General features: G+C 38.0%; 1 protein-coding gene across 33 annotated transcripts in view; it reads right to left on the bottom strand.

Annotated features, from left to right (window-relative positions):
• The window catches only part of DLG2 (discs large MAGUK scaffold protein 2), a 1,027,713-nt gene that overhangs the window by 297,586 nt on the left and 717,078 nt on the right, over positions 1–13,049 (bottom strand). For all 33 annotated transcript variants that reach the window (XM_052812305.1, XM_052812308.1, XM_052812306.1 and 30 more), the window contains one exon: positions 4,636–4,772. In XM_052812305.1, the coding sequence (XP_052668265.1) occupies positions 4,636–4,772 (137 nt within the window). The remainder of the gene's footprint in view (positions 1–4,635; positions 4,773–13,049) is intronic.

Raw genomic sequence — 13,049 nt, 5'->3', positions numbered from 1 at the left:
AAGGGGGTTAGTTCACATTACATCTAGTCTGCTGACTAAAAAGCCTGTTCGCAGCTGCAATGCAACGCTACTTAGGAATGCTCCTGGACCATGTTTTCTGTTGCAGTTTCATTTGAAAAAATCCAATTTGTTTTCTAAAAGACCAGCCCACAAGGCAGCCAAAATCACTTTAAAAGAGCACTTCTGATCAGAACCAAATGCTAATGATCTAGGTGCATCTTAAATGATATGCCTTGATTACTTTAACACAAACATGATCCTGCATCCATATACAATCTGAAAGAAACAGATACTGGTAGGGGATCCTGTAAGGAACATATCAACAACTGTGCAATCACAACCCCATTGCAGCCCTATGAAACCACCAAACAATAACATGCTTTTTTCAGCACAGAACTGGGTAGAAAGCAAGCCTAAATTTCTGAAAAGGAAAGTGAGTCCTGTTTCTTCCTTCTGTTTTCAGCAAGAAAACAGAATCAAATTAAATCTCTTGGTATTTGAGTAACATCACTTTTCCTATAAGCTTAAATAACCCCACAAAACTCTGATCTCTCTGACTATATGGGCCAAGAAGCAACAGGGTATGGCCCAAACATGCAAAGGTATTTTGGCATAGGAGACAAATTTCTGAAAAGCTAGTATGTATATTAAGAAATAAATATTAGCTTAAATTTCTTTTAAAGCCTAATGTTTTTAGAGTTTTCCCTGAAGAATACCATGCTTCTAGCTATTAGTGTTGTTTTGGACTAGTAAAAACACACAGTTTTATACTGATTTCTCATTTATTCATTCTGTAGATAAACTATTCCAAAGTGAGACGATGGTATCAGATAAAGTAATTATCTGAGAGGTAATAACTGAAACAATTTTTCAGCTCTTCCTGATCATCATTAACAATGACCTGGAAGAGGTGAGGAGTGCGCTCTCGTCACGTTTGCAGATGACACTTCACTGTGAGGGCGAGTCCATATACTCGAGGGCATGGCTGCCATCCTGGCTAGGCTGGAGGAAGGGGCTGACAAGAATTTTGTGATGTTCAACAGGGAGAAACAGTAAGTCCTGCCCCTGGCACAGGCTAGCCCCTTTCAATAGCACAGGCTGGGCACTGACAGCCTGGCAGCAGCTCTGTGGAAAAGTGCTTGACGCTCCCAGTGGACAGCAAGCTGGGCATGAGCCAGTCGTGTGTCCTGGCAGCAAAGAGGTCAACAGCATGTATGAGCAAGAGCAGAGCCAGGAGATGCAGGGGAGGAGTATTCTCCAAGAGCTGCCACTCATTAGCCTGTAGCTAGATACTGCGTTCGGTTTTGGTCCCTGCACTACAGGAAAGATAACAAAATGGAGCAAGCGGAGGGGAGTGCTACCAGGATGGTTGGGGTTGGAGCCCTGGCCTGGTGAGGAGGAGCTGGGGGAGCTGGGCTTTTTCAGCCGGAGAAGGGGTGCCTCTGGGGACGACTAAGAGCAGCCCCCTGGTGCTTACAGGGTCATCAAGACAGAGCTAAGCTTTTCAGAGTGGCATGTGGTAACAGGATGAGAGACACTAGGCATATGTCGAAACAAGAGAGGGTCAAACAGGTTATAAGGAAAAGTATTTTCCTCATGAGGACAGTCAAGCAGTAGAACAGGTTTCCCAGAGAGGCTGTGCAAGCTCCATCCTTGGAGATTTTTGAGATTCAATTGGATAAATTCCTGAGTAACCTGGTCTGGCCCTGTAGCTGACCCTGAATTACTGTGTTAGCCTATGATGCTCTGTATGTGACTTCTCTTTGCTCCTTTCCAGCGCAAAGAGAAGCAACCTAGCTGAGATACCCAGTGCAGTTGTATTCTCACCATGGGCATTACCACCAGCAGCAGTAGACATTACCATAGGCATTACCACCAGAATACAGTATTTTTCTAGCTGTAAGTCTTCAGAGCAGATCTCTGTTCTGCTCCTTTCACATATACTTAGAAAAACCACCGAGTTCAGTTTTTGGCTTAAGCACTCATGCTTCCTCCAGTCATTTTCCTAATGGGCACCTCAGGATTATTCTAAAATGGAACATTTTCCTGTGCAAGTGCTCAGGATAATAAGCCTTAAGTGTAGGCTCAGTACCACAGAAACATAACTGCATAACATGCTCTTGTATAGATTTCACAATAATCACAATGCTCGGTATTTACATAATACATCTTCTCAATGCTTAGCACACTATTAGCAATCTGCATTTAATAATAGTAGGGCCATCAAGCTGCAAAATGCTCAGATGGCACCTAATTGTTTTACATTTCAATATTAGTTTTGATTTTGCAGCATCTCTTTTATTACATCTTAAATTTTAATGCTTTTGATTTGCATGTTCTTTGGGCTCTGAAAGCATTTCACACAAACTTATCAGAACACAGACACAAAAATGAAACAAGCCCCCCAGCAGCTTCTGAGAATTCCAGAAGGATGACATTCTAGTAAATTTTATAAAGAAATGATGGAAAAAACAAAGATCAAGAAAGAACACAGTACAGAGAAGAAAAAAAAAAAAAAAAGGAAGCATTCAAATATATAATCAATAAGGAACCAGTGAAGCAGAAGTAGGACTGTAGAGATGACAAGGGTAATATTGTTTTGGTACACTGCCAAAAGAAAGTAATGAATTCCTTCACTGACTCTTCACAAAGGAACATGAAGTTAATGCCATGAACTGACAGATACTTCACAAAGTAGAAGAGAAAAAATATTGAAGGTACACAAGTTATAAAGATATCAGGGTGTCTTGTTGGAGAGAACAAGAAAACATGGCTGTTATCTGCACAAATTTTAGAAATAGATTTTGATCTTGTAAATTTATCTCAAAAAATGTAATGGTTAAGGTATACAAAGAGTAAGTTGACTAGGATTTTCTTATGCAACAGTGAAAAGCTTGGTCTGGAAGTACATAACTAGTGGAGAGCGATATTATGATTGATTTTTTTGCTCATTTTACCTGCAGTGATAAAAGGAGATGACAGTAAGTAAAGAACTGGTCCAGACTGAAAGGAAAGCAGTATAAAGACATTAAACACACTGAGAATGGCCTCCGCTCATTTTCAGAAGTCAGATTCAGGAGTATAAACTTGTCCCAGTGAAGAAACATCTATATCTGACTGCAGTGTATCACAGGTTCAAGGCTGAGAAGAGATGCTTAATAGACAAATCCTATAAAAATCTGGGAAGAATGAATTTATACCTAGTGGTGTATAAAATAATTATTTTTCTATTCAAAGTCATCCTGATTAAATTACACTGGAGATGATGAATGTGGGGTTTTTGCACCTGTTTTTTTGTCTGTGTTATTACCTCAAGTGAGTTGGAAGAAATTAAGAGTAAGGTAACAAAAATTTACAGATGATACAAAAACTGCGAGGAATTCTCATCATGAAAAAGACCAACAGCTGAACACAAGCAGATTTGCTGCAAGGTGCAAAATAACAAACTAAGGTGCAAATTTGGCAAATACAAATACACATTTCTATAGAAAAATGAGCCAAAACTTCATTATACAACAGGGACTTGAATTTTACTGTGCTGAGAGCCTGCGAAGTAGAAATGCCAAAGAAATTGTAAATTCTAGTTTCATTTTGCTTTGATCTTGATAACACCATTTGATCCTTAAGCTGTTTTATCTATCCACTTGGGTTAATTAAAAGAAGTCACAGTCACCAACCCAGCAACCAAGTGCCTTTCCAGTTCTGTTTAATACCCTGTATAAAACGAATGGTCATCTTCACATGTGACTGGAACACAGTGTCCCTAGCCAAATAAAGAAAACCTCAATCAGGCGCAGTTTTGCAGGCAGCAAAAAAAGGTCATGGCAATTTTTTACTGCTTAGATATCATGTCACAAAACAGAGCTACTGCAGTATATTTTTTTCATGGCACTTATTAAAAAAATATTTCTCTACCTGCTCAGTGCATTGACATGAATACAACTTGACATAGATTAACTTCTGCTGATTCACCAGGGTCAGGATTTCCCCCTCACAAAGAATTAAACAAACTCTGTGAGTGGGAAAGAACTATCTACAAGGAACAATGTACTAGCACTGCAAACATCAGGAAGAATTTCTGATGTGAGATCCATCAGAAGAGTAAGTACATTTCCTCAAGGAAAAAGATGGAAAACGTATTTTTTTTTAACATCCACATGGCACATACACATAAAGCATTCCTACATGTACTGAAATGTAGGTAACAGTCCACTGACAGTGGCTACATGTGAGAGTTTAGCAGCATGTTTTCACATCCTTCGATTCTCTTAAAAAGATCAGTAGAATCAGTACTGCTGTAATGAACGGTTTGTCTAAAATCTTTTAAAGTTTTCTGGTGCATTTTGACTTGTTGCTGATGTGCATAATATGTTTATTCTCTTCTCAGTTAAAGGTTTGTCAAAGTAATATAACCCATTGCCTTCTCTTCATAAAATGTTGGTTTTCCAGAGTAATGCTTTCTTAACTGCAGGCTCAGAAGCATATATAAAGAATGGGAAAAAATGAAGATGACAGAAATATAACTCAAAATTATTACAGAAGTTGTAGTAGTTACCTCTAGTAAGATATATGGTGAACGAAAGTCCTTATATGAAACAACTTTCAGCCAAATAAAATGTGATTTGTCATACTTACCATAAGAAGTCTATCTCCAACCTGCAACCTCCCATCTTTTTGCGCAGCTCCTCCATCAATAATCTTGGTGACATAAATGCTATTGTCCCCCGGGATGTGTTGGTTTCCAACCCCTCCTGCAATACTGAATCCCAGACCTGGAGAAGATATGGGAAATAAAACATTAGCAATACAATACATAACATTAAAAAAAGAATGCAAGAGTAGCATATATTTAATCTGCTGTACAATTACAGTATTTTTTACAGAAATACAAATAACATAAGATCTATTTGTGGGGTCAATACTCTTTCACTTTCCCTGGAAGGTCAGGGACAGAAATAAATTAAAGAAATTCTTTGTCATGTACAATTATAGGAAGGTAGAGACAAAAAGAATCGAATCAGTGATGATTCTGTACCCATGGCTTGTCCTCGCCAGGGACCAGTGCAGCCTATGTCAAGAAGTTATGGCACAACTTGCCATGACTAGTTATAAAACTCTGAGGCTTGGAGTTTATTTTGTTAAATATTGGCATAAAATACATCACCGTCTATCAGAACAAAATTAAAGGTGTTCTGATTGTCCACACAATTTGAAAAATAATTGGAGAGGTATACTGCAGATTTTGCAAGCTTCTGTCGTACCACAGTGAAGCGTCTGTGAAAGTGAAAGATAAATGGTGTAGACATTTGGATTTAAATCTGCTTCGTGTATTTTTCTAGGACACAAATATCTTTGGCTATGGATACATAAAATAAGAAAGCAATAGTCCGTATACAACTTCTGTTCAGTGATCTGTGAAATTCCTAGATAAACACCCAAAGAGCCAAACTTTGGAACAATGTCAATAATACATGCCGATATGATTCAGGAAAAGGAAGGCAAAATAAATAGATGTTGGGGGAAGAAAAAAAAGACAGGTTTACCCTTTTCCTACTCTTCCTATCCTCTGACACATTGCATAAACAGACAAATCATTGCTTTCATTTATAATAACATTTTTATCTCTCAATCAGAGAAAAGACAGAAACTACTGTGCTTTATTTCCATAAAAATCTACTTCATACAGCTAATTTTTCATAGATCATATAGCTAATGGGAACATCCAGCTGAACAAATAAACTGTTACTGACAATGACCTGCTTAGATTATTGCTTCAACCAGGCATTTCTCTTTTAGCTGCACAGAAAAAATAGTTACACCTATTTAGAGAATAATCACTAGTTTTATCTATGAAATCTGTGCTGTTCAGTCATTCTTAAAACAAACATGTTAGTAACAGCTGCAGCCCGAGCAGTAAAATGCAACAGTAAAAAATGAGTTGCCTAGAATTTGGCATTTTATCGCAAACTCACCAGCCTGGCTGCTTGGGCAATAAAACTTAAGGGAGGGTATATTTAATACATGCAGGCTTTTTCAGCAGCTATATGAGCACAGAGATAAGTTTTTTTTGTGAGAATTAAATATTTTTGATTTTTTTTTCTCACATTATTTTCATTTGATCATTATTTTAGCTTAAAAAAAGATGTGAGGTCAGATAACATAATGGAGTACTTAATGGATAGTGCCAAAAGAGTAAATTACAAAAAGAACCCTCTGAATTTATATCTCAAATTGAAACACTACTTAATTAATTAAGATAACTGTTAACAATACACATGAAGTTAATTCAGAAGTATGGGATAATTAAAATAAAGCTTTATTTAATTTCCAGCTACAGCTGGTGATCACTGTTACTATTTATGCGCTACTGCCAGGACAACTACAAGAATAAAAAGATTATGACTTCTTCAGCACGGAAGAATTTGTTCATTACCCTGGGACTACTAACAAAGAAACAAAAAGATATTCTAAGAAAACATCAAGAATAGAAATTTTCTTTAAAACATTAGTTGTGGACAAGGAACAATGATTGAATAATGTTCCTTGGTGAAATAATTATCATCCTTTTGACCCCCCAGAACATCTGCATATGCTTCTACCAGTAAAGTGAAGATCTGAGAGTATTCCAGAATGATGATGAGAGTGGGTAGGAGAGACAACTGAGGAAGAGAGAGATTTTCCATGTCTTTCCTATCGACAATGATTTAGTTTCATTGCCTAATCATACTTGCCTTCTTAAAAAGATTTCTTCTTGGGAAGAATGGTGAATGGTACACTGGCCCATTTAATTTTAGTTAAATGACTTTTGCTAATTGCTAGGGCACTAGGAAAGTATAATACAGTAAAACTTTTGGGTAGGATTCATATGGCCAAATGACATCAGACAACCATGCTAATCATTTATGCTACTTTTATAATCAATGAAAATTCATTAAGGGCTTTTAAAGCATGATTCATCTTATCTCAAAGAGACATCTGAAAGAGATGAGATGAATCACACTCTTGGTTTCTGAAAGGCTGGGGGCTGGATGTGGGAAGAGGTGGGTGGGAAGATCAGTGCCATAATAGTTCACAGCCTCAGTTAAAATCTCACCTCCATTAAGACTGAAGGTTTCTGTTTTGTTTTAAGACCTCAGAAAGGTTTGTGCATCCCTGGTATGGATCCCTCTTGTCACTAGCTACATCAGGTTAGTCTCATACCAGATTCTTACTCTATTTTAAAAGCAGAGAATCATTCAAACATTTGAGAACACAGGGAGCGAGACGTTTTCTAAACTTGGTCTTTTTCATTGCTCCATTGAATTTAAAAAAAATCAAAATAAAATACCATATTTAATTGCAGAACCTTTTTCTTACTGACTCTTGTGGTTAGGAAAACATTGCCATCAGAACATAGAAGATCAGCAGTCACTTTGAGGAACGCCCTCCCTTTCACTTCCTATTTTGCTAATGTGCAATCTGCTTTACACCACCACCTCAGCTTGGACAGAGCACCCTATTTCCTCACAACAGGAATTAGATGGAGGATAGATTTACAATGGAGATAAGGAAGAAATTCTTCACTGTGAGGGTGGTGAGGCACTGGCACAGGTTGCCCAGAGAAGTTGTGGCTGCCCCATCCCTGGCAGTGCTCAAGGCCAGGTTGGATGGGGCTTGGAGCAACCTGGTCTAGTGGAAGGTGTCCCTGCCCATGGCAGGGGGGTTGGACTAGATGATCTTTGAAGGCCCCTTCCAACCCAACCCATTCCGTGATTCTATGGTTCTATGAAGAAGACAAGACTACCCCAAGAGGAATACGGAAAGAGAACTGGATTTAATACTGGTGTACATCCAAGTTAAACTCAGCTTCATTCAAAGACACTGAAGAGAACAGGCACATATAAGATTCGGTCAATGTGTAAACTAGGGAAGATTAATCAAACTCTATTTCCTTCCATTTCCACTGGATAGGTTTTTGTAAAATTCATCTGCCTTGGGGTTCCACAAATGCTGATCACTGATCCTGTGGATATTAACATGTATAATAGTGGAATGAGACAGGAGACATTACTGTTATCACAAAGAGGAAAAGGGACAGGAGAAAGAGCTATTCCATCAAAACTGGAGCTGCAGGAAAAGTGCTGATATTAACAATAGTCAAGGATACTTATTCATATCTTTTCCCTGGATTATTACTAAACAAAATATTAAAATATTTGAAAAGGTAATGAAGCCATAAAGAAAAAGAAGCTGCAGCCAAAACAATTCAAAAGCCTCCCAAGTCTTAATCATAGCTATTTCAGAAAAAGGTAACCAGTGACTATTTACATCTATTTTGCATTATTTGCTGCACCAGCTACACATTTTAAATGCATCACTGTATTAGTAAAAATGTATGTTATAACTAATTCTCTGGTAAAAAGTAGGCATGGAGGCTCCGCCTGTGATTAGTCCAGCAACAGATGCCTCTATGTGACAATAATAAAATCATTGTTTAAGACACATGGGATGAATCACACTGTGGGCATATCACTTTCCAGTAACCAAAGAGGGAGCCTAAAAGATCAACTGCAGCTAGATAATGTCAGCTTTCTAATAAGAAGTGAAGTTAAATGAAACTCTTACTCATAACCCAAATGGGATGTTGCAGTTTGCTACTATCCTACACAGAGAACCAAGTTTATTTTAAGCCAGCAAACAGAATGAGGATTTGAGAGGGTAAATCCAATGTGAGTTTCACAGTCGTAGATGGGAACCTCCAAATAATGGGGAAGCCAAAGAAAGTAACATTTAAGTTGTAACCTTACAATGTAATTAAGAAGTGTGTGATTTGCAGGTAGTTAACCAAAACAGTGTGCTCTAGAGACATAAAATGCATAATTCCTAATTGCTGGATTTCTGGCTTTACTACAGTATGCCTTACTGCTGACAAAGTGACCTGTTGAACATAGAGTATCTTGATGAAGCCACAAAATGCATAGGACTCATAATAGAAATATTAGACTAGAAACAAATGAAATACGAATGGAAATGTGCACGTAAGCACTAAAAGAAAGAGCAAAGGTTAGAGAAATTATGTGTATTGACAATACAGAACTTTCCCAGCAATAAAACTGAAAACGAGTCGTTTTTGTCAAGCCTGGACAGAATGTCTGGACTCTTTTAAGACCACAGCACAGGTGTCTTGTCAGCAGAAGACCCTGTACTGTAACAGTGGGATGTTGGCAGCAAGATTACAGCATGTGACATATGCCATTCTCTTGCCCGTAAGCCCAACAGGAAAACAGATCATAGCGATAAAGACGTGTTTACTAAATGAAGAAAAACAATGAGCCTTGTCTAAGCCTTATAGACTGAAGAAAGAAATATTCAATGTAAAGGACCACCCCATAACAACAGTGGGCTCCTAGAGGGTATAAATCATCTGTCCAAAAATTAGTCCATGGTTGTCAATCAAGAAAATGCCAAGAGATGTGATAAGGTTTCGATGTCCCATGTCCTTTGTGTTACACACCTCTGTACATGCATCCTGGGGCTTGTGAGGATATGGGGGAATGAAGAGTGAATGAAAAATACGAGAGAATGAGCATAACTGGGTAACTTATTTGGTGATGTCATGAATAAATATCACTCTCCCTGTATGATCTCTCATTGCTTTTTGCCACAATCATTTTCTACAGGTGTGAAACAAACTGATTTGCTCCAGAACACTGTATGAACTCAGATTTTATGAAACTGTTTCAGGCAGCAAAACAAGATAACACAACCAGAAAGTACTCATGCAACAACTTGCCCCACTGTGACCTTCCCTGGCACTGTGAGCCTGGCTGTGCTGCGAGACATGACACATTGATCGTGCTCCTGTGAGCAACCGGACAAGGCAATGAAGAACCCAAACTGAGGTAGCTCCTGCCTTTCCACAGACCAGCCACTTCTACAACACTCCTTTACAAAAAATATAGCTCCGTGTTGTTTTATTGTTGAAATTACTTACACTTACAGAACCAATATTTATATAGTCTCTTTTTTCCTCTGAAAGGGAGAACAGTATCATACTGATGAACCTACCAATGAAATCGTCAAACCTGGAGCAATGAAGTCTAATCCAGGTTTCTAATTAATCAAATTCCACTTGGAGGGAGGAAAGGAACATGGGTAATATAAAATGCTTTGACTGATATCATTTGATTGACTTGTTTTGACAGATACCACAGTTATATCTAGTGCTGCATGAATAAACAAACTGAAACAAGGTTGACTATAAACAGAGGAGCAGCAGGGAATATCTCCCCCTGCCCCTTTGCTCAAGACTCCAATGCCAGTTTTAGTTTTCCTGGAGGAGAGATAGAGCACATATTTAAAAGTAGCACCCCACAATTGTGGAAGTTTAATATGCTTCTTGTAGCTGTGACTTGCAACTAGTGTTCATTGTTGACAGCAGATCCCTTTATTATCTGGTACACACAAAAATCAAATACATTACAAAACAAAAATTAAAATCAGTTTCACAATAATTATGCAGTGTTACAAGGAGGGACTGACCTTTCTCTACAGAGCTCTCTCCTTCTATCTTTATTTTTTATCCCATGAATCAATTCTTGAGAAACTATTAATCCCAAATATAGGAGATGTCACTTTATCTATCTCATCTCCTGTGTGTTGCAGGGGTAGATTCAAGTATCAATTTGAGTGAGTTCTTAGAACAATTCCTATTCCTGACTCATGTGGCAGCTTATACCAGAAGGACTTACATGAATAAAATTTGACTACATTTTGTTCTGTGGATGAAAAAGTCAGTCTAAAGTACAGTATGATTCATAAAACTTTAACTAATATTCATAACATACTTAAAAGCTGCCTACTTTCATTGCCATCATTAATTCCTGTTCCAGATTCTGCTCCCAGATCACTTCAGAGGGCTCTTTTTGTAACCAGCAATTTGATGATAGCCTGGACTGGGAAAAGGCCCAAGTCCCTACAAATCTAACTGAGCCTACTGTTATCTAGTGTTTCTTTCTAATGGCCTTGGGTTAAAAACTTCAGGCATCTTCCTTATTGTTTTGACATTTTTTTGCAGAAATATTTAGTGTTTTCGGTTATTTCCCAGTTGATGCCAGATAGAATAAAAATGATGTACAATGCCACCAGGTAAGAAGAATATTCTCTGAAACCACCTTACATAAGCAGAAAATTATTGTCCCCTTTACACTGTGTGTCATTACATACTCACGCCTTCAGCTATTTATCCAGCAGTTGTTACACAGTTCCTTGGATCTTGCCCACAGCCATTTTTGTAGTTATTATTTTCATTAATCCCTAGATTCTGGCTTCCAGTGCATCACCTTTCGATACTACTGAACTAACAGACATGCCAGATTTTAGTACAGCCTCTACTGAGGATCAAACTGGAGAGCACACACAATACTTCCACAGAGTATGGCCAGCAGGAGAGATGCTATGACTGGATACTGTTTGGCAGTTGTGATTACACAGCAGGCAAAGAAAATCCTTTCCTTGCAAATGAGCTCTGACTGCACAGCAACACTGACACATCTCTCTGAGGGACTGGACTCTTCCATAACTTCAGCAAGAGAGGACTTAGAACTTTTCCACATGCAGGCAGATTTTGGTCAGAGTTTTCATTAGAAAGTAAACAGTAAAGTTTTTCATCTTTCATCTGCCTTTATCTGCATGTATTTTAAACACTGAAAATTCAAATTTTAAAAATAAATTTCAATAAAATAGTTCTAATTTTAAGTCTTCTTAATTTAATAAAAAGAAAAATTTAATTGAAATTTAAAACATGATAGTAACACAGTCTTGCTGTGCAGCCCAGTGCAGGAATCTGCAGAGGTCTGTTCTCACTGCTTGGTTGATGAGAGAGAACAGAGATAATGATCTCACAGAGATTAAAATGTCTTCAATACACTGGTGCATATGTACATTCATACTACCCCAAACAGCTCCCTGAAGGACTAAAGGCTTCGAAGAATGGCAGCCAGCTAAAACTCATCAGAGGAGAGACTGCGGTAGTAGCTGCTGGCTGGTGATCCAGTAGGCAGCGATGGCAGGCTGATTTCCATACCTTTGACTGAGAATACCTAAGCAGTTTTGCAGTCTCCATTTCAAATTTTACAAACTGATATCCATACCATTAGGAAGCATATGTAATCTTAAAATTTGGCTACCACGCTGCTACCTACAGCTCCATATAGCTGTTCCAAAACAGCTATGTGCTAGGATGTCCCAGAAAGCTCCCTGACTAACACTGCTTTCTCTGAGCTTGCTCTTCTGCTGGAGATAAGGGAATGCAATGTGTTACATCTTTCCTTTGGACACAAGGGGTTCATTGACATCATCTGAGACCCACAAAAGTCAGAAAAACAGAAGAGTCCGGAATATGGAAAAAAGTCTTCTGGATATTTCAGGGATTTTTTTTGCTGAGTTACTCTGCTCTGGCTTCAGAAGCAAATTTAAACAACTACAACTCTTTTCCAACTGCTTCTTCATTCTTTTGGGCATTGAAATCAAACATTGCAGTCAAATCCACTGGGTTACAACAAGAAAGAAAGGAATCTGTTCTCAGGACACAGGGTTACACTCCTTGGCGTAAAAAATTGTTTACATTTCCAGTCAGAGAGGAGACGATGGGAAAGTGGGATTATGACGCAAATGTTAACATACCTGCAAGGCAGTGAGTGCATGTTTAAAAACAATCATGCTGTAGGTACAGTAGAGAAGGCATTGGTTTTACATTATCATAACAGTAAAGCTAATCTTTCTGTAATCTTTAATAAAGCCTTGAAAACACATCTTGTTAAATTACATTGCTATTTGTAGAAATTTGTAAAAAAATCTCTAACATGCAAATGAAAACAATCCCTTCTTTTCTATTCAGTTTTGCAGTTACATTTTTTTCCCATTATGAATTTTTTGCCTACATATATTTATCCCTTAAGACACATTCCCTTCAGATGTAGTTGAAAAGAAAGGAAACAGCAAGCTAGGAAAATACACTTAGAGCCTCATTACAAGGTGTGTTTACTCTGTATTTTTACATTTATTCAAAT

This window comes from Harpia harpyja, chromosome 17 (genome assembly GCF_026419915.1).
Source record: "Harpia harpyja isolate bHarHar1 chromosome 17, bHarHar1 primary haplotype, whole genome shotgun sequence".
Taxonomy (NCBI): Eukaryota; Metazoa; Chordata; class Aves; order Accipitriformes; family Accipitridae; genus Harpia; species Harpia harpyja.
This window is presented reverse-complemented; position numbering and strand designations above follow the sequence as displayed.